This window comes from Anabrus simplex, chromosome 3 (genome assembly GCF_040414725.1).
Source record: "Anabrus simplex isolate iqAnaSimp1 chromosome 3, ASM4041472v1, whole genome shotgun sequence".
In the NCBI taxonomy this organism is placed as follows: Eukaryota; Metazoa; Arthropoda; class Insecta; order Orthoptera; family Tettigoniidae; genus Anabrus; species Anabrus simplex.
In genome coordinates this window covers 43,116,041-43,139,641 of record NC_090267.1, presented here as the reverse complement: position 1 = coordinate 43,139,641, position 23,601 = coordinate 43,116,041, and the positions used below count along the sequence as shown (strand labels likewise).

The window sequence follows — 23,601 nt, the reverse complement described above, 5'->3', positions numbered from 1 at the left end:
TTGGAAACTACCGGATATATTTCCACCAAGCTTGATATTTAGAATCCACCTGTCATTTGGTAGGTTTTAGGGCAAATATTGTTTCTAAATCCCTGAATTGACTGGGGGATTATGCGAAACCGAAACCGTGATTTTCCATTCCCACAAAATATACGCAAACAAACTTAATGTAAATTTACCTGCCTTAATGGAAATTAATTCTAAGCCATTTTCCTCATGTGCATCATTTCAATACGAGGATTAGTAAGGGAGATATCATTAACGGACCGTTTTCCGGTACAAGCCCCACCGGACTTAACTCAAGAGCGGGTCCGTGTAAAGCGGATTTTTTACAACCTGAAAACTACTGAAGATATTTGAGTCAAACTTTACATTAACATCCACATGTCCAACGGTAGGTGTTAATCGTCAATGACATTTCATGTTCCCGGAATGGACTGGCGGTTTATAGGGAACCGAAATGGTGATTTTACTCTTACACAATATATACAGTACAAGACCAACCTGACTGGAAATCGACCAAATGTGATGAAATTCCATCTCTAAAACATTTTTTCATGCGCATTTTTTCGACAAGAGGATTAATAAGGGAGATATCATGAACGGTCCGTTCTTCAGGTTAAGGCCGGCGGATATAGCCCAAAAGGTGTTGTACGTGGAACAGGTTCCTTATCTATCTATGTAAATAAAATCGTAACGACTGTGTGCCTGAACATTGACTATTTTGGCGAAATTTTCGTACAGCTACACGTTTAAGGGGTAATAATGACCATTTGCATATTTTTTGATTTAGTTTCTTGGAAGTCCTAATTTTTACACTCCTCACCGAAAACCCAGATTGCGGCATAATCTGCCAGTCGAAGTAGGATATTGAAATTTGGAAAAATTATACGTTTTAGCCTGTAACGGACGGAAAACTTCCAAGATTAAATTTTTCCCTTTTTATCCCGAAGAATATCGAAATATGGAGGCAATTTTAATGATGGTGCAGACCTTCGGGAAGTATTATCACATAACGGATGGCACAATGCCCGTTGAATTTGGAGTGATCTACAACCTTGGTCTTACGACTTTTTGTCGTATATCTATCCCTTTTACGTTTGATTTTTCTCTATTTCTCGATTTTAAGTAAATTTGGACTTTTCACATACATAATTCATACCTTCCATCATTTATAGGAAAGATAGAATCATCAAACTCTGCACGAAAATTGGTCCACCCAGTAGCCATATGTGAGTCAAATGCTATGTATGTAGCTGTCACTTAATTATCCGAAAAGTGAGATAATCTTACACAAATTTTACCCTATTCCACGTTTCTAACTCAATCTGGCTCATGAATAGATGAGATGTCATAATACCAGCAACTTAGGCCGCTAAATCCGGCGTCTTATGGTACAATCCTTTCTCGATATGATGTACCGCTTAGCAGCAGTTAATCTGTAAATGAAGGTCTGCAATATTGTAAACAAGCACATACTTTCTTATCTCGAACTATATATATTCACTGATGTCGATTTTGTAGCGATCGAGAAAGGGTGTGTCTGCTATTGTAATCAGTACTCCCCACACCGACTTTGACTGGCAGTAGGAATGTGGTCCTTCTCCAATTCCTGTGTAACTGGCATTAATAAGGCAGGCCTACCATTGTAATGAATAATTCACTTCTCGATTTGATTTGCAGAAGGCAAGGGAGCATGCAGTTTTGTTCAAAACTCCCCTTACCCGATTGTGTTTGGCTATAGACAAGCGTTCCCGCAGTTATAAACAGATGTATCCATCTAAAATGTGACTGGCATTAGGCATACTGGCCTAATATTTTGATGAAAACTCACCAACTTGGTGTGACTGGCAGTAAGCTGGCTGGCAGTTGGAAAAGGGGCCTGTCATTATAATGATAACTGCATAACTCAATTTTGACTGGTTGTAGGGAAGTTCCCTGCCGTTATAATAAAAACTCCTCAATTTGTAATATGTCTGGAAGTAGGAAAGGGGGGCTGCCATTGTAACCGAAACTCCCCAAATCGATTGTAGTAGGCATGGGGCCAACAATTTTAATGTAATCTTCCCAACTCGATTGTGAATGGCAGTAGGCAAGTGAGCCTGTCGTTATCATCACAAATTCGTAACAAGCACTGTACGTTGGAAAAAACGCATGGGGACCTCTCCAAGCTATTTCTCGGATAACGCTAAGAGACATGCTATTTACTGCATGTACAGTATTTACTTCAATATTCGTATACAATGCAGATTACCGTAGCGATGCACGGGTACATTTGCTAGTTAAAATATAATTATAAGACCGTACCGTCCAACAATCATCGGTAACTTCAGTGTATTGGAAGAGAGACAGTGCGGTTCAAGTCAAGTAGCTGTGAGCTTGCATTCGGGGATTGTGACTTCAAGTCTCACTGTCGGCAAGCCTGAAGAGGGTTTCTTGTGGTTTCCCATTTGCACACCAGGCAAATGCTGACTGTACCTTAATTAAGGCCATGGTCGCTTCTTTTCCGCACCTACCCCTAACCTGTCCCTTTATCATCATAAGACTGTTGATTGATTGATTGATTGATTGATTGATTGATTGATTGATTGATTGATTGATTGATTGATTGATTGATTGATTGATTGATTGATTGATTGATGCAAAAGTACACACAATGTCAAGACTGAGGTTCTGTGCTCATAAGCGAGGTGGAAGTCTTGTTATACGTAATACCAAATGCTTTGAGCAGTGAGAAGGCTGTGTCTGTAGCGTTCTACCCGGCAATTACGGCATGCTCTAATTCACAAAGTCAGCCTCTACCAGTCTGTCACAGAACGCCGCTTCTTACCTCATTAAATATTGTTTGACAGGAAAGGTTTATAATATCTGAAGCTATCTCTTTCAGTTTTGACTCAGACAAATTTATAACTGTTAGGTTATTTCGCCTGCCGAAACTGAATTTGTGTACGAAATTTATAAACTTTTTTTTTGCTAATTGCTTTACGTCGCACCGACACAGATAGGTGTTATGGCGACGATGGGACAGGGAAGAGCTAGGAGTGGGAAAGAAGCGGCCGTGGCCTTAATTAAGGTACAGCCTCAGCGTTTGCCTGGTGTGAAAATGGGAAACCACGGAAAAACATTTTCAGGGCTGCCGACAGTGGGGTTCGAACCTACTATCTCCCGAATACTGGATACTGGACGCACTTAAGCGACAGCAGCTATCGAGCTCGGTAAAATTTATAAACTACCTGGCAAATAAAACATATGGTAAAATATTATATCAGAAAAAGTAACAACCGCAACAACAACAACAACAACAACAACAACAAAATAATGACAAAGGGAACACTTAAAATGAAGCATCTAAATGTAAAATACAGTGTGTCATTGACCTAGCCAGGAAGTTTGCGAGGCGTAGCGAAAGGTCAATGGACTGGATACCCAGTTGGTCTCTTGCCAATAACAGATCGACGGTTGGAGAGAAATGAATACTACATTAAAATAAGTGACAGATTGCAAGTTTACTAGTATTGAACACGCGAGAGGTCGCGCCGTTTTAGAAATCGAGAGGTCGCGCGAAGTCAAATTGCTAACGCTTAATATTTTAATGGGCTGCTATTTTCTTTTTGTAGTGAATGCTCTGATAAAAATATAAATATGAACCCTGTTTAACTGCTTTTCAACTAGTACTTGCATAATTACCCAGTAACAATATCTTCTCAATGTAAAAAAATGAATGAACGTTTTGCAAAATCTGGTAACATTACGTGAGTTATTAATGAGCTCGATAGGTCGCACGTGAGTAAATTGCCTCAACGTTTGCATGTGTACATTTCAATGAATGATTTTTTTTTCTATTTGTTTTACGTCGCACCGACACAGATATGTCTTATGGCGACGATGGGATGGGAAAGACCTGGGAAGTGGAAGGAAGCGGCTGTGGCCTTAATTAAGGTACAGCCCCGGCATTTGCCTGGTGTGAAAATGGGAAACCACGGAAAACCATCTTCAGGGCTGCCGACAGTGGGGCTCGAACCCGCGATCTCCCGATTACTGGATACTGACCGCACTTAAGCGACTGCAGCTATCGAGCTCGGTAATGAATGATTTGGTCACAATTCAAGATAAAACTACAGCACCACATTTCACTGAAAGCCACCATAAACGTTATGGACATTAATTAAGAAACTTTCTTAGAAATGCAGTCATGTTAGAATGCACTACGCGAGGGGTCGCACGAAGGCAATTTGTCGCGGCAGATGTGAGAGTGAAAGAAAACTACTCCGGAACGCAGCAGGCAATACATTGACGATAATCAACGTCAGGCGTGAGAGAGGGAGTGGAGGGATGAAACGAGCGCCCTAAGCCCCAACAAATATTGAAAAAGTGCGACAAACTGCCGCGGGCGCGACCTCTCGCGTGTTCAAGAGATATAAGCATACATATTTATACATTTCTGTATATTTGAGTGTGATTTTATAGAATCTGATGATTGTCTTTCAAGAACGACGTATAATAATTTGCTCTACTCACATAATATCTGACAACACCTTCTCATTAAATTACTTGTATCGTAATGAAACTTTTCTAAGTCGCTGACTAATTTTACAAATATTTATAAAACTGCATTTAACTTGGAAAATATGAATATCTGCATTTAAAACGGAAATTATGAAAATTAACATTCATTAAATAAAATACACACTCGTCGGACCTTGTACTTACACTTACTTGTTACCTGCTTACTTACACATATGTTCTGGGAAAAGGAGATTGTCGTTCGGTTTCCCCATTAATTTTGAGGTTAAGATATTTTACTGTCATTGAAATAAAACTATGAATTCGTTTGATAGAACAAAATATATTCTTTAAATAATATATAAAAAATAGTGAGTCTTGTTGCGATAAAACAGATGAGAATATGAAATTATGACATTGCAACTGAAAGAAACTAGGCATGAATTTGAATTCTTCTTGACCGGACATTTAACAATTTATACAAAATATTTCCCTCACTGATTCACTTGACTGTACCTTCAACACTTTTAGTGTAATTACGACGTAATCCTTTGATCTGGTGTTTACTGTAGATGTGTCACGCCTAACTTGGTGATACATCCTTGTGACTGCTTCTTCTCCATATCATCTGACTTCTTTGTAAGTCAATATGGTATTACCTCATAGCAGGTGGTATCCCTGTCTGAATCCATGGTAAGCCCTTGCGTCAGTGTCTTCAACTAAGTGACCGACCAACCTTTAGCCTCACTCTCTCAATGACCAATGATTAATGGCTCACTGAGTCTTCTCCATCTCTCGTTCACACTCGTTGACTGCCCGACTGAGGCCTCTTCATCTAGTAGACTTCTTCACTGTTCAGCTTCCGTTTAAATAATGACTGTTCACTTATCCATTTTGACTTCTTTACTGTACTGCTTCCGTTTAAATAATGACTGACGCTACAATATGCATCCACCTTTTATAGACGTTGGTTGACACAGCTACGTAATCTCCAGAAATAACAATGATATACTCCCACAACGCCTCAAACTGTGGCATGTAATGGCGAAATCCCCTGGGGCTCCCTAAGAAACTGAAAGGAACAGAGCTCAGTGCTAAGTGAGCACGATGACGTAGCCATGACGTGGCGATGACTTGGCAGAATCGCCAGTAGTGCAAAATATAACAACGTCGCATCCACATCTGATACATCGAAACTCTCACTGTACAGGTATTTAATGTTAATCTAGATATACGTATATATGCATACAGTCAATTACAAATACGCAAGCGACAAGCAATGCATAATCGAATTGAATAATAATTATAACAAAATTATAGTAATCTCACAGATAAAATAATAATAATAATAATAATAATAATAATAATAATAATAATAATAATAATAATAATAATAATAATAATAATAATAATACAGATAAAATAATAAAAATACAGATATCATCTTGTAACGGTATTTGAAACGTTACAATAATAATAATAATAATAATAATAATAATAATAATAATAATAATAATAATAATATCCACAGCGCTCCAGCCGCTCCGCCCTACATCTCCCTCCCCTCACCACTGTGTAGTCTACTCGATTTAATCATCCAATAGGAGAGATCCACATCGCTCTAAAGGCCTCTCCCTTTCTTGCCCTCCCCTCGCCACAAACTTCCCATGACCACAGTCCTGAAATAGTGTTTGGTGACAACGGACTTAACATCGGCAGTCTAGATAAGTACGCAAGTTTTCATTATATTAATAATTGTATATATATTATTTTTGTCATTACTGTCTCTAATTATCACTAATCTCTCTATCATTGACAAGTTTACACTACGTAAACAATACTGTACATATATAAGCTTGTTTTTAAGTGATTTGATAGAATCTGGGGGTGTTCTTATAGAACGAAACATTTCATTCTTTGTATGTTAATGTGTGTCTTACAGATATGTTTATAGTGTTTTAATTTACATTGTACTTGCTGTGTGTTTGGCAGACTGAAAAGCTTTTGTTACATTTAACCAAGTCAACACTGGAAAACATGGCTTCATTTTTAACAAAAAATGAACGAAGTATGTCATTCTGTTTTAATAAAGTTGTTTCTTTGTCAAGTATAATACTGTTACCATATGTTTTCCTCTTTGAGGTAATTTATGCATTTATAACTCAAAATTTGTTTCGACAGACAGAATAACTTAACACATAAAAATTGATTGTAAATGACATTCTTGTCCACTACGAAATTACAATCTTCTACTGTCTGTAATAACTTTCTGCGATAATGTTATCTACTAACCTAGAAGTGCCTCGAACGGTGCCTCGAAGACTAGATACAGCATCACAGAGAACACCAGGGTGATTATTAGGTCACCGAGGAACTGAGGAAACTGCAATGAAACCAAGTGATATCATTATTATTATTAAGTGATATACAGTGCACATTTTGAAAACTTTCCTTCATAATAAAATGACAAGCATCAAGTTAGGTATGAGTGTCTGGGGGGGGGGGTTAATACGTAGTGATCGTTATGGATGCTACACATACCATTGTGTCTCTAATCAGAAAAGGAAATAAATCCTTCGAAGATTGAAGGTATCGCGATGGGCGACGAAGGGGATGAAAATGAAACAATCCTTGGGCGTCCCCAAACTTTTATGTTTACGTCGGAAGGGAAGAAGGGATTGATTTGATTTGATTTGATTTGATTTGATTTGATTTGATTTGATTTGATTTGATTTGATTTGATTTGATTTGATTTGATTTGATTTGATTTGATTTGATTTGATTTGATTTGATTTGATTTGATTTGATTTGATTTGATTTGATTTGATTTGATTTGATTTGATTTGATTTGATTTGATTTGATTTGATTTGATTTGATTTGATTTGATTTGATTTGATTTGATTTGATTTGATTTGATTTGATTTGATTTGATTTGATTTGATTTGATTTGACTTGATTTGATTTGATTTGATTTGATTTGATTTGATTTGATTTGATTTGATTTGATTTGATTTGATTTGATTTGATTTGATTTGATTTGATTTGATTTGATTTGATTTGATTTGATTTGATTTGATTTGATTTGATTTGATTTGATTTGATTTGATTTGATTTGATTTGATTTGATTTGATTTGATTTGATTTGATTTGATTTGATTTGATTTGATTTGATTTGATTTGATTTGATTTGATTTGATTTGATTTGATTTGATTTGATTTGATTTGATTTGATTTGATTTGATTTGATTTGAAAGACAGAATAACTGGCAGACTATCCAGAAACTAGGTGTTGAACTTTGTGGACAGCTATATTGTGCTGTAGTATTTTAGTAGTCTATACATTTTTGTAGTAATATACAGCATAAAGCTCAAAAGACATATCGTAAAAATCTCTGTTAATGTTAAGTGTATACTGAACAATAATTGCATCAAATATTAACTAATTTTTTTATTTGCTTCATATCGCACCGACACAGAGAGGTCTTACGGCGACGATGGTATTGGAAAGGGTTAGAAGTGGGAAGGAAGCGTCCTTGTCCTTAGCCTGGTGTAAAAAATGGGAAAAACGGAAATCCATCATTAGGGCTACCGGGAGTGGGGTTCGAACCCACTATCTCCCAAATGCAAGCTCAGAGCTTCGTGATCCTAATAGCATGGCCAACTCGCTCTGTAATATAATTTCAAACTTTTAATGTTTTATACGAGGGCAGGTAAATAAGTATCTGCAATTTTGCTCTAATTGACTAGGTTGGCTCTAGGGCGTTGTGTGTTCAGCAGCCGCTAGGTGGCTCAGTCGTCTACATCTGTGGTAGGTTTCAGCGTTATCAGATCAGTACAGCTTGCGCTCTTGCGACGTAAATTTGGCCGCTCCACCCTCTGTTTGCATCAAGGAAGAACAGCGTTATGTAATCAGAATGAACTAAGATTAAACAACGAACGAAATGAAGTTTACCTACTCCTCATTGACAGTGTAAATGCCTGCTAACGCGGATGGTGTATATTTTTTAGACGCTCCAGGTGGTTCTGGTAAGACATTTCTGATAAATCTTTTACTGGCCGAAATACGTTCAGGTAAACGATTGCCATGGCAGTCGCATCTTCGGGAATAGCTGCAACTTTACTTCCTGGGGAAAAACAGATCACCCCATATTTAAAATACAAATAGAAGCAGAGCCTATGGAAAATCCAATCTGCATTGTAATGAAAAATAGTCATAAAGCCAAAGCATTACAAGAGTGTGTTTTGTATAGTGGGAAGAATGCACTATGTACGTAAAACAAAATTCCAGTCGAAGCCGTGAACAGAACAATGCAAGACCTAAGAGGTAATACTCTATTATTTGGGTGATTAACATTTTTATTCGCTGGAGATTTTAGACAAATATTACCAATTTTCACAAAAGATACGCAAGCGGATGAAATACGTTCTGTACTTTTGAGACATTGAAAAACCTTATTTACGTCGCATCAATCCAGATAATTCTTATGGCGACAATGGGATGGGATACGAAATGCCTAGGAGTGGGAAGGAATCGGCCGTAGCCTTAATTAAGATACAGCCCCAGCATTTGTATGGTACGCAAATGGGAACTACGGAAAACAAACTTCAGGGCTGCTGACAGTGAGGCTCGAACCAGCTATCTCCCGGATGCAAGTTCACAGCTGCTCGCCCCTAACCCTAACGAAGTTTCCGGTATCCAGAGTGTTGACTCACAACTGTGAACAGAGAAGGCTGTCGGGACGCACTTTATCTAACTGGCGGCAGACTTCTATGCGGAGGGCATCGGAAAACTGGAGTCACAATATGACAAATGCCTAAACCGTTTTGACGATTATATGGAAAAATAAGTATGCAACTACTAAACTTTTAGTGATACAATAATTTCGTTATGTCAAAGTGTCTTTTAGTAGCCCATCGGAGGCAAAGAAATCCTTCGTGGAAAAATAGAAAATAATTTAGAAAAACAACACTTGATGGTAAATTTCCGGAGAAACCAAGAATTCGGGCAGCAAATGGATGGAAAGAAACTTTTTGGGATGATAAGAATTTCATGTGTTCCTAGGATGGTATAATCGAATGAATTAATAATAATAATAATAAGAAGAAGAAGAACATTATTAAGGTTCACTTTGACGTAGATCATTTCTTCTAATCATGATCACATCGGATAATCACTGATCTTTGCAGCCAATCACGGAATATACCTGGAACCACGCGTCCAATCTCCGTGCCTCAAACCAAACTAGATGAAAGCAAGATGTCCCGACCAGAGACATAACCCACGGGGTTTATACTGCTCACTTAAAGGACGGGTGCATACCTAAGAACTAATCTCGCAAACTTCACCCTTACCGCTTCATAATGAAGTCTATAGATACGGCATTCTTTACCGTCAATTAAATAGGCACTCGCGACCTCACTGCAAAGCGTCCAAATATTACCATACACTTGAATTACTACCAGAAAGTTTATGTATCTCCGATCCACTTAACCAAAGTTAGCGCAACTGCACTCATTATTCAGAGTCTTTGTCGTAAACAAAGGTTTCTGGCGCAATACAGGCAGATGCGAGACACGCACCAGCAGCGGTCTTATCGTCGAATGAATTCCCTCCTTCCACATCTCTCAGCTCTTATAGGAGGCAAAAAGCCAAGCGACGCCAGGGTAACCTCCTGGAAACAACTTGAGTTTGGTATGCAGCCACTAAACAGTTTCCCACGGTGGTCGGATTATCACGTACTCACTAATCTCGTTACGTGTTAATAGCATTAAACATATCAATGGCTTCACAAAATTCTGGAGATAATTTTCATTTCTTTATTATTTCAGAAAACCTTCAGATAGAGGAGATATCGCTCAATTACCGTGATGAGGTGAACATGACTGCTCCCCCTTAAAATTATTGTTAGGGTGGTATGGTGCTTCCCAAAACAAATTCTTCTCTCTCTTTCTCCCTTCCACATATTCTTTTCTCACTTGTGCATAACCACACCCAGCCTAGGGAATCACCTGCTGAGTTCCCACGTTCTATATGGCATCACGCCCTTATAGTTGGCGTCATGATGCGCAATATTATATTTGCGTTAAATATCACTTATTAATGACTAAACAGAATGGTACAATATATACAGGTGTTAGGGGTATATGTGCAGATCTTTTGCTAGTCGGCAAAGAAAAATACATCTCACAATATATGCTACGTACTTTTGTCCTTGTCCTATTAGTTTTCCCGTAACTAAGCCCAATATATTTCTGACCTAATGTGTTTTGAACAGCCGTAGCAGGATACGCCGGTTATGTCATCCTTTCCACGTGTAGTGATAGAACAGCAGCAGACCATGGGGCTTGTTGAACCTGTTTCTTGTCGCAGGCCAACACATGTTGTTGTGCACCTCCCCTAAAGGCTTGGCAAGTAGGGGAGATTGACTCACGAGCCAGGCCACTTTCTGTACTCGAAAACCGGTCTAGGGTACTCTGTGTGAAATGTACACAGAATCCTTATAGTAACGTCCAAGTTCCGTACAAGCACATGCAAGCGAATCAAGTGTTGTGTAGTTGTGTGTGATTTATAAGACGTCAATGGCATTACTCAGAGATCCAAGCTGTTAAAATGAAAGGAAATAGTTAATGAGTACATGAAAGATGGGCGCAACATTTCTGTGCTGTTATTGCGACAGTCTACGATGAATTTCTGACAATAGACAATGCGAGTTTTCTATGCTTATTCATAAAATTTTCATGTCAATGAAAGGACGGTGGACACTAAAAGAAAAGGATGTAAGTATTCAGTCATATTGTTATATATACTAGCAATTACCCGCGACTTCACTCGCGTGGATTTCGTAATTTGATTAAAGTAATCGTTCCTCGGCATTGTATTAAGACATTATCTGAAAATTACTAAAGTGTAAAAACTCACCTAAAAATTTAGATTCATTTACCCCAGGAATTCTTTGTAAACCATATCTGCGTTATTACCCTTTGGGGCTAAGACGACCATGCGACATGGATCTATACATGTGAGAAACAGACTTCTTCCAAGTCGAAGAAAGAAATACATGTTTCTTTATTTTAAAGGAGATTCCAAATACCTATTCCTACATCTATAACATCTTCAGTATTTGATATATATATATACATAAGTATCCCCATAAAGAGAATTCAAGCCATTGATCAGTCCTTTTCACCCCCCCCCCCGTTTAGTGCCTTCTCCGAAACAAAAAGGTACACCTAGTTTCTTGTTTCTCACATGTTAAGTTTTTGACATATAATGTAGATATACCGGTACTCATTTTAAAAATTCACCCGCTTTTCCAATTCATTTCAGTCCTTAACTGGATTTCTCGAAAACAAAAAATACATGTTTCATTGTTCTTAAAGGTGATTCCAAATACCAGTTTTCTTATCTGTACGTCTGTAACCCCTTCAGAGTTTGAGATAAATGTATACACATAAGAATAATTCAACTTTTTCTTCTTCTTGACTTGTTTCCACCCATCTCCCGCTTGAAGTGGACTTTCCGAAAACAAAAAATACGTGTTCCTTTATTTTGAAAAGAAATTCAAAATACCAACTTCCACGTCTGTAACAGCTTCAGTTTTTAAGGTAAAGTATCCTCATAAACACATTTCAACTCTTTATTTACTAATTTTCAACCCTACACCCCTTACATCGATTTTCCGAAAAAACAATGCATGTTTCTTTATTTTTAAAGGAGATTCCAAATACTAAATTTCACGTCTGTGGCATCTTCATTTATGGAGTTATAAGTATCCTCATAAAAGTAATTCAATTCCTTTATCACCCCCACTCCCTTCCCTACCCGTTAAGTTGATTATCCCCTCCTCAAATGTGCGTGTTTCTTTACTTTTAAAGGAGATTCCAAACACAAATTTCCAAGTATTTAACATATTTATCTTTTGAAATATAAGTATCTTCATACAAAGAATTCAACTAATTTTTCAATGCATTCACCTCCCTTAAGTGGAATTTCCGAAGGCAAAAGAACACGTGTTTCTTTACATTGAAAGAAGATTCCAAATACAAATGTTCATGCCTCTAACATCTTCAGGTTTTTTAGATATAAATATCCCCATAAAATGAATTCAACCCCTTAATCAGTCCTTCCCCCCATCCCCACACCGATCTAAGAGTATTCTCAGAAAAAATACATGTTTTTTCAATATTTAATGGAGATTTCAAATACCAATTTTCACGTCTGTAACATCTTCAGTTGTTAAGATGTAAGGGTAGTATCCTCTAAATATTATTCAACTATTTTTCACTTCGTTTCACTCCCCGTAAGTGCCTTTTCCGAAAACAAAATTGTACATGTTCTTGTGTATTTAAAAGACTTTCAAAATACCAAGTTTCTTGTCTCTAACGTGTTAAATTTATTGACATATAGTGTTTTCCTTGTTATTGGATTTACGTCGCACCGACGCAGATAGGTCTTATGGCGACGATGGGATAGGAAAAGCCTAGGAGATGGAAGGAAGCGGCCGTGACCTTAAATAATGTACAACCCCAGCATTTGTGTGTGTGAAAATGGGAAACCATTTAAAACCATCTTCAGGGCTGACGACATTGTGATTCGAACCCACTATCTCCCGGATGCAAGCTCACAGCCGCACGACTCTAACGGCACGGCCAGCTCGCCATTGACATATAATGTCGATATACCGGTACCCATTAAAAAACATTCACCCGCTTTTTCAATTCTTTTCTGCCCCTTAATTGGATTTTCCGAAAATAAAAAAGAATACGTGTTTCATAATTTTTAAAGAAGATTCCAATTAACAGTCTTCATGTCTGTACGTCTGTAGCACCTTCAGTGTTTTAGATAAATATATTATATTATTATATTATATTTGCCTTTATTTGTAGTGGCGAAGTTAGGACTCATGGTCCTCTCTTACACTTAACCACACTTCATTAACATTGTACATCTGAGAGCAATATTCATAATATTATCTTAAAACTACCATTACAAACTAGAAACAAAATATGAAACAAAATAACATAAACTCTATAAATATTCTTAGTCATGTCTTAAACTATCGTTACAAATTAAAAGTTGATTGACACTAAATACCCTAAGAACAGTAAACGTACATCCACACACACATTCACTCTACCAGATTCATTCGGCCTGGCGGCACACATCGAGGAGATGCTCACGGCAAGACAACTTGAGGGAATTTAAGGAATGTATGGCTCTAATGTTGTGGGGGAGAGAATTCCATATTCTAGCTCCATTTGCAACAAAGGAACGGCTGAATGCTGCTGACCTGCTGAGAGGGATAGAAAGTGTACTGCCAGAGCGTGTGTTATGCTGGTGGAAAGAGGATAGGAAATTGAGTTGTGAAGATAAGTAGTATGGGATATTCTCTTTTAATACTCGAAAGATTAATACTGCCACGTGGAGGTTTCTATATTGTTCAAATTTTAGAAGGGAAAGTTGTCGATAATAAGGAGTAACATGAACATCATAGCGTAAGGAAAAGATAAATCTAATACACGAGTTCATAGCACGTTGTAATCGGTTTAGTTGTTCTCTCGTGGCATCAATTAGTACTACGTCACAGTAGGAAAATAAAGGGAGAATAAGAGTATTTATAAGCCTAATTCTCATGTTTAGTGGCAGCATATTTTGATGATATTTTAGTGGGTGAAGGGACGCGTACACTTTTCTACAGATATTTGTAATGTGCTCTCCCCAGTTAAGATTCTCGTTTATAATTACACCAAGATATCTTACCGAGTTTTCGTACTGAATAATTTTACCAGATAAAGTTAGTGGAGGAAAGTTTTTGTTTTTTGCCGCACTGATTTGTTTCGTCTGCCCAACAATAATAGCTTTAGATTTTGATGGATTAATTAAAATACAGTTTTCATGAGCGTATGCACAGATATTATTTAAGTCAGAGTTCATATAACCTATTGCTTGATTGATGTCTAAAATTTTGGAATGGTAATAGATCTGCAGATCGTCAGCATACAAGTGGTATTTACAGTGTCTTAGCCGTGTCGATATATCGTTAATATAGATAACAAAGAGAAGTGGTCCAAGTACAGAGCCTTGTGGTACTCCTGAAAATTTCATTACCCATTCGGATGACCTATTCTGAATAATTACGCGTTGTTTTCGTTCCGTAAGATATGAGAGAAAGAATTCTAGAGCTGTCTGTCCAAGGTGAAGCGATTTCAATTTAGCAACTAGTACGTCTATATTTACTGTGTTCAAAAGCGCTGCTAAAATCAAGAAGTGTAAGTAACGTCACCTGCCTTTCGTCCATAGCGCGTCTCATGTCGTCTGTAACTTTCAGCAGGGCAGTGGCCGTACTGTGTCCCTTTTTGAAACCCGATTGTAAAGGGTCAAGTAGTTTGTATTTATTTAAATAGTCGGTTAATTGCACGTGTACTATGCGTTCAAGAGGCTTGGAGAGAGATGAAAGTATGCAAACAGGTCGATAATCTGTTATAAGTACAGGTGAGGAAGTTTTGGGAACAGGATTTATAATGGCATTTTTCCACATTTTTGGAAAGAGGCCACTTGTGGGGCACGTGTTGTATATACGAGTAATGGCAGGAAGAATAATGTCAATGATGTGTTGTATTATGAGTATGGGTATCTCATCAGGTCCTACAGCAGATGATGTAATTGATAATACCTCGCGTTTCACGTCAATCTCTATGACTTCGCGAAATTCAGAGAATGGCTTATTTGGTGGTGGCTGGTTCAGAAGAGATTTTATAGTCTGTGATATTGCGTGTATTTCCGGTTTAATTTTTACTTCAGAAAAATGAGCATTCAATCTCTCCAGCGAGATGTCTGGATTACATGGCTGGGGCAAAGCTTTCCCAATTCCAATGGAACGAAGTTGTTTCCAAGTGTTTGACACATTTAAATTTCCAGCCAGGTGATTGTAAAAAGAAAATTTCTTATTTCGAATTATTACTTTAATTCTATTCCGAAGTGTCCGGTACTGTTCAAGCGCTCTGGAAGAGTGTGTGCGTCTGTAGAGCCGGTGTAAAGCGTCACGGTGAGACATCATTTGTTTAATGTCATCGGTCAGCCATGGAGAAGGAGGTCGGGAGACTTTGGCCGTACGCTTAGGTGCATGTTTATCAAGGAGACCAAGTATAAGTGAACTTAAAGTTTCAACATTCTTATCGATACCGTTTATATTTTTTACGTCATTCCAAGGACTATTCAAGGCGTCAAGTCTCAGATGATCTATGTTTATATGTTTAATGTCCCTGAATGTGATGTATCTGGACTTATACTTCGGTACTTTGAGCGAGTAAGATAAGTATATTAAGTCATGTGTCGATATGCTAGGGGTAGGAATTTGTCCATGTGATACTATTTTCTGTTGGTTGTTAGTGACCATTAAGTCAATTTGTGTATGTGAAAATGAGGTATGATTTGTCGGTTTTAGTGGAAGTATTTTCATGTCACACGTCTGGAAAATACTTAAGAGTTACTTTGTATCTCCAGCCTGTTCCAGTAAATTAGTATTGAAGTCTCCAAATATTAAAATATGTTCATAAGCAGGTGATAGTCTCTGCAGGATGTCTTCAATGTCTGAGAGGTGACCTCCTACCCGTGGTGGCCGATAAACAACTCCTATTAGGGCTTTAACTGTTGTCACAGTTATCTCGGCAAAAATGAACTCAGGTCTCGGGTCAGGACAGTGGGCAGATGTGCATACGATTTTACATTTAATATCATCTCTACAGTACAAGGCTACTCCTCCACCTCTTTTATCTATTCGGTCATGCCTGTAAATACTATAGCCCGTTATGTGTACCATACTACTAGGGATAGTTGCGCGTAACCAACTCTCACTGATACAAGCTACGTGTACATTACTGTTTTCAAGGAGAGCTGTTAGCTCCTCATGGTGAGCAGGTAGGGATTGAGAATTTAAATGAATGCAGTTCAATGAACGTGCGTTGGCCTGAAATACTTTCGCTAATGAGCCTTGGCAGCGGGGTGTCTCCGTTCTCGGATAGGAGAGGTTAGGGGTAGCGGGACAGTCAGGTCCACAGCTGGTAGTGGTTATAACAGTACTCATCACACAAAGCCGAATACCAAGAAGAATACATGCTTCTTACCTGCGTATTTCCTCTGATATCGCGCCGGCTTTTCATGCACTCAATCACATTCACACTCAATAATAGAACACTGTAATACAAACTTAAACTAATCCACATTGTCGTTACTTCACACTGTTTCACCCCCTAGCTGCTTGAATAACATTGTTAAGGTCAGCTCGTGTGGTCATTTGAATTTTCTTTCAATCAGAGTTTAGAATAATGATACGTCCATCCTTAGTCCATACAGATTTCTGACCGAAGTGGTCACGCGCGGCGTTTAGTATGTCCTTTCTCGTTGCTGTTAGCGATTCTGTTATCAGCATACCCGATCCCTTCAGCGATTTCTTTGCACGCCAGATACGGTCACGTTCGTGATATCGCGTGAACTTTATTGTGATGGGCCTCTTCCCTCCCGTCACTACCTCAGCTGTTGTTCTCCTTGGTTTTCCAATCCTGTGACACCGATCTAAATTGTCCAATGTCAAGTCTATCCCTAGGTGGGATTTCACAACACCGAACACCTTGTCATAGACGTCCTCGTTCGGAGCTTCTGCCACCCAGTGGAGTAATAAGCAGTTTCTCCTGCTGTACTGCTCTGCTTCGTCGATTAGGTCGTCCTGTTTGGAGATCTGGTTGTGCATTTGGGTAAATTCGGACTTCACCTCCTTGAGCTCCTCGGTGACAGAAGCTCTGAAAGACTGGAACTCAAGGGCGAGTGCGTCTAGGGAAACATCGCCGGGGTTGGTAGCACTGCTGTTAGCGGCGCGCGTTGCTTTCTCGAAGCGAGCTTGGATGTCGTTTAGCTTTTCTTCGAATGAAGAAATCCGCTTGTTCAATGACTTTAGAGACATTGTGAATGAATGTATGTAGCCACTGAGTGTTATTTATTTATGAAACTTGACCTAGTACACACGAACTGCAGTTAAACTTGCTGATTTGCTAGGTGGTTTACGGAGCTCTCTCACATGCACTTCTTCAATGCCGCCATTTTTTACTTTTTTTATATGTACTTATAAAATAATTGAACTTTTTCTTCTTCACTTCTTTCCATCCCCATCCCGCCTTAAGTCGACGTTCCGAAAACAAAGAATATGTGTTTTCTTATTTTGAAACGAAATTCAAAATACCAACTTTCACGTCTGTAACAGCTTCAGTTTTAAAGTATCCTCATAAACATATTTCAACTCCTTATTTATTTTCAACCCCACAACCCTTACGTCAATTCTTCTAAAAAAATGCTTGTTCCCTTATTTTTAAAGCAGATTCCAAATTATAATTTTCACGTCTGTAACATCTTTTGAGATACAAGTATCCTCATAAAAGTAATTCAACTCATTTTTCACCACAGCACGTTAAGTTGATTCCCCCACCCCCACCCCAATGCGTGGTTCTTTATTTTTTAAGCAGATTCCAAATACCAATTTCCCCACGTCTCTAACCTTCAGTTTTGAGATATAAGTTTCTCCAGAAAAATAATTCAATTTTTTTACTTCCTTTCACACTCCCAACTCAAGTGAATTTTCCAAAAACAAACAGTACCCGTTTCTTTAAAAGAGCTTCAAAATACCAATTATCACGACTGTAACATCTTCAGTTTCTGAGATATATGTATACTCGTAAAAATAATTCATCTCCGTTTTCTTCCCCCTCCCACTAAGTTAATTCCCCCACCAAATACGTGTTTCTTTTTTTAAGGAGATTTCACGTTTATAACAGCTTTAAAGATTTTGGTATGTATATACATTCTCATACAAATTATTCAACTAATTCTTCAATTCCTACCCACCCCCTCGGGTTAGGGTTTTTCCCGAAAACCAAAGAATACGTGTTTCCTTATTTTTAAACGAGATTCCAAATACCAACTTTTACGTCTGTAAACTTTCAAGTTTTTGAGATATAGGTATCCTCATTTTAAAAATTCAACCCCCTTTTCACCCCCTTAGCGAAGCAATATCCAAAAATCCTTCCTTAGCGAGCACCTACATCTTAATATGTCTTTATTCCCAAAATTTGATTTCTTTATGTCCAGTAGTTTTGGCTCGGCGATGATGAATCAGTCAATCAATCAATCAATACTGATCAGCATTTAGGGCAGTCGCTCAGGTGGCAGATTCCCTATCTGTTGTTTTCCTAGCCTTTTCCTAAATGATTTCAAAGAAATTGTACATTTATTGAACGTCTCCCTTGGTTAGTTATTCCAGTCCCTAACTCCCCTCCCTATAAATGAATATTTGACCTAGTTTGTCCTCTTCAATTCCAACTTTATCTTCATATTGTGATCTTTCCTACTTTTATAAACGCCACTCAAACTTATTCGTCTACTAATGTCATTCCGCGCCATCTCTCGGCTGACAGCTCGGAACATACCACTTAGTCGGGTAGCTCTCCTTCTTTCTCTCAATTCTTCCCAACCCAAACTTTGCAACATTGTTGTAACGCTACTCTTTTGTCGGAACCACCCAGAACAAGTCGAGCTACTTTTCTTTGGATTTTTTCCAGTTCTTGAATCAGGTAATCCTGGTGTGGGTCCCATACACAGGAACCATACTCTAGTTGGGGTCTTATCAGAGACTTATATGCCCTCTCCTTTACATCCTTACTACAACCCCTAAACACCCTCATAACCATGTGCAGAGATCTGTACCCTTTATTTACAACCCCATTTATGTGATTACCCCAGTGAAGATCTTTCCTTATATTAACACCTAGATACTTACAATGACCCCCAAAAGGAACTTTCACCCCATCAAAGCAGTAATTAAAAATGAGAGGACTTTTCCTACTTGTGAAACTCACAAACTGACTTTTAACACCATTTATCAACACCCCATTGCTTGCTATCCATCTCACAACATTTTTTGAAGTCACGCTGCAGTTGCTCACAATCTTGTAACTTATTTATTACTCTATAGACAATAACATCATCCGCAAAAAGCCTTACCCCCGATTCCACTCCTTTACTCATATCATTTATATATATAAGAAAATATAACGGTCCGATAATACTGCCCTAAGGAATTCCCCTCTTAATTATTACAGAGTCAGATAACGCTTCACCTACTCTAATTCTCTGAGATCTATTTTCTAGAAACATAGCAACCCATTCAGTCACTCTCTTGTCTAGTCCAATTGCACTCATTTTTGCCAGTAGTCTCCCATGATCCACCCTATCAAATGCTACAGACAGGTCAATCGCGATACAGTCCATTTGACTTCCAGAATCCAAGATATCTGCTGTATCTTGCCGGAATCCTGCAAGTTGATCTTCAGTGGAATAACCTTTCCTAAAACCAAACTGCCTTCTATCAAACCAGTTATTAATTTCACAAACATGTCTAATATAATAAGAAAGAATGCCTTCCCAAAGCATACATACAATGCACGTCAAACTTACTGGCCTGTAATTTTCAGCTTTATGTCTATCACCCTTTCCTTTATGCACAGGGCTTACTATAGCAATTCTGCATTCATCTGGTATAGCTCCTCCGACCAAACAATAATCAAACAAGTACCTCAGATATGGTACTATATCCCAAGCCATTGTCTTTAGTATATCCCCAGAAATCTGAGCATTTCCAGCCGCTTTTCTAGTTTTCAACTTTTGTATCTTATTGTAAATGTCGTTGTTATCATATGCAGATTTTAATACTTCTTTGGCCTTAGTCTCCTCCTCTATCTCGACATTATCCTTGTAACCAACAATCTTTACATACTGCTAACTGAATACTTCTGCCTTTTGAAGATCCTCACATACACACTCCACTTGTTCATTAACATTCCTGGAATGTCCTTCTTGGAACATGTTTCTGCCTTAAAATACCTATACAAACCCTTCCATTTTCCACTAAAATTTGTATGACTGTCAATTATGCTTTCCATCATGTTATCCTTAGCTGCCTTCTTTACTAGATTGAATTTTCTAGTAATTTCCTTCAATTTCTCCTTACTTCCACAGTCAGTCAGTCAGTCAGTCAGTCAGTCAGTCAGTCAGTCAGTCAGTCAGTCAGTCAGTCAGTCAGTCAGTCAGTCAGTCAGTCAGTCAGTCAGTCAGACAGTCAGTCAGGACAAGTTATTTTATATAGATATATGATATATACGATATATTTTTGTTTAAAGTAACAGCATTTGGATACATTATCTACGTACGGTATATCAAGCACTAATGTGTATGTCATTTAGTTCCTTGTGTGTTGTTGTTTTCTGTACATTACGTCCAGTTTGCCGAAGTTTCAAATACATTGCTGTGTTCTTCATCAAGGCTACAGAAGTAAACCTACTCGATCCGAGGTAATAGGCTTCCCAGGTGGCAATCACACTATAAGAGTGGTTCCTGGTATGTGTTACAGATATTTCAGTATTCCTTCGAAACAAGCAAACAAGGCACGGAATATAATTTGTCAAAACCAATATCCTAGCAGCTATTCCTTGAAATCTGGAAAAGGGAAATCCGTGAGGCGATCGAAAGCAAGAAACACCTGAACAATATGAATTTAGAAGGAGGATATAAAATCAGTAATTCTTGGATGCCTACCTCACATAGGTTGAGACATGCAGACCTCAGCATAAAAACACAGGACGAAACTCAAATTACATTACAGCACAGGCAAGTCCCACTACCTGGCTGTAACTCATATTTTCAGAATTCTCACGAGACAGCCAAGGGACGTACGTGGGTAGGAATAGTATAAGTGGATGGTTCTGCGGCCACCGCCACCGCTGGCCCCACCGCAGAGGCCTCCACCGCCACCGCCACGCAAGCCACTACACAGAGAGCTCCACCGCCACCGCCACCACACGCTCTCGGGAGAGGGCTCCGCCGCATTGACTGCGATGGTTAAGAGCGCGAGCCTAACCTCACATGCGCCATCTTGGAGGGGCTTAACCTAACTTTTAACTCGTAAGAGAGCTGCCTAACCTCATGGAGGGTCCTAACCTCAGATTTACGGCCGGATCCAATTCCTGACGCCTAAGAGAGCGAGCTCATCTTCACATCCACCATCTTGGAGGGGCTTAACATAACTTTTTACGCGCAAGACAGCAAGCCTAACCTCATAGAAGGGCCTACCTCAGTTTTACGGCCGGATGCCCTTCCAAACGCCTAAGAGATCGAGCTTAACTTTACATACGCTTTCTTGGAGGGGCTTAACCTAACGTTTTACGCCCAAGACAGCAAGCCTCGCCTCATGGAAGGGCCTAAACTCAGTTTTACGGCGGATGCCCTTACCGACGCCAATTGCACAAGATGGCGGCTGTACACAGCTCCTTATGAGAGGGCTTATGTGTGCTGGCGCAAGATGGTGGCTGCTCTTAGGAGACAGTCAAAGGCGCTTGCGCAAGACGGCTGCTGAACATGGGCCCTTATGAAACTCCCTAGGGACGCTTGCGCAAGATGGTGGCTATCTAATTCTACAGGATGTAGGCTATACACTGCTTCTTATGAGACGGCTTAAGGGCGCTTGCACCAGATGGCTGCTATACATAGGCTCTTATGAGACGCCATAGGGACGCTTGCGCAAGACTGCGGCTATCTAATTCTACAAGATGTAGGCTATACACAACTCGTTATGAGGGGCCTAGGGGTACCCGCACAATGTGGCTGCTGTACATAGGCTCTTATGAGACGCCCTAGGAATGCTTGCGCAAGATGGCGGCTATCTAATTCTACAACATGGCAGCTATACATAGCTTCTTATGAGACGGCTTAAGGGCGCTCGCTCATGATGGCAGGTATACATAGGCTTTTATGAGACGCCGTAGGGACACTTGCGCAAGATGGCGGCTATCTAATTCTACAAGATGTAGGCTATACACAGCTCCTTACGAGACGGCCTAGGGGTGTTCGCACAAGATGGCTGCTATACACAGGCTCTCATGAGACGCCCTAGGGATGCTTGCACAGGATCGTGGCTATACCCCGGCTCTTATAAAGAAAGATAGCTTAGAGGCTACTGCGCAAGATGGCGACTGCTGTTATGCATGCGGTAGAGAGCAATTTGAAATTGCACATGCTCTTATTTGTAAACAAACTACGTGCTTTTTGACAGCGGCCATCTTTAATCAACAAAGCATCGTGCAGCTAACTTTAGCTACTACCCTTAAAATGTCGTGGCGGGCAATTAGAAAAATTCCACGTTTTTAGACAGCAGGAATCTTTAATCAACTGAGCACTGTGCTGCCATCTTTAGCTACTACATTAGGCACGTGGTAGCGGGCAATTTGAAAAATTCCACGTGCTTTTTGACAGCGGTCATCTTTAAACAACAGGGCATCATGCCACTGGATACTACCTTTGAAATGTGTGGCGGCAATTTGAAAAATTCTACTTGCTTTTTGACAGCTCCCATCATTAATGAACAGAGCATCGTGCTGCTATCTTTACTGCACTAAGCCTCATCCTTATCCATGTTGTGGAGGGCAATTTAAAAAATTCCTACGTTTTTTGACAGCTCTCACCTTTAATCAACGTGCTGCTATTTTTACAGCTCTAAATCTCATACCTTTGAAATGTGGTGGGGTTAATTTGAAAAATTCGACGTGCTTTTTGACAGCTGTCATCTTTAAACAATGGCGGCTATACATAGGCTGTTAAGGCCTCATCATCCTCCTCCACCTCCAACTCCTCCTCAATCTCCTCCTCCGCGTCCTCTCCTCTGTCATGGCATAGATTTATAGCTCTATCGAACGAGTTTAAAGCTGCATCGCGAAGGCAAGAGTGTGCACGTGTTGCAGCGATGATATTACAATTGTGCATGTTTAGACTTCCAGATCACAAAAGAAGTGATTGAAACATAACAAGACTAGAATCAAACACTGTACTCGATGTGGTTAAATTCAACATGCCTTCAGAACATTCTTTGGTGTGTTAAGATCACTAAATAAGTGATTAAAACATAACAAGACTAGAATCGAACACTGTACTCTATATCGTTACTTAGAACATGTCAGGGGATACCTTTTTTTCTAAGAAGAGCAGATCACAAAAGAAGTGATTG

The 23,601-nt window shown here is 39.1% G+C and overlaps 1 protein-coding gene across 1 annotated transcript in view; it reads right to left on the bottom strand.

The window, feature by feature from the left end:
* Positions 1–23,601, bottom strand: part of LOC136866639 (nose resistant to fluoxetine protein 6) — a 254,056-nt gene that overhangs the window by 5,747 nt on the left and 224,708 nt on the right. Inside the window, exon 12 of the mRNA XM_068226574.1 lies at positions 6,796–6,886. Coding sequence (XP_068082675.1) covers positions 6,796–6,886 — 91 coding nt within the window. The remainder of the gene's footprint in view (positions 1–6,795; positions 6,887–23,601) is intronic.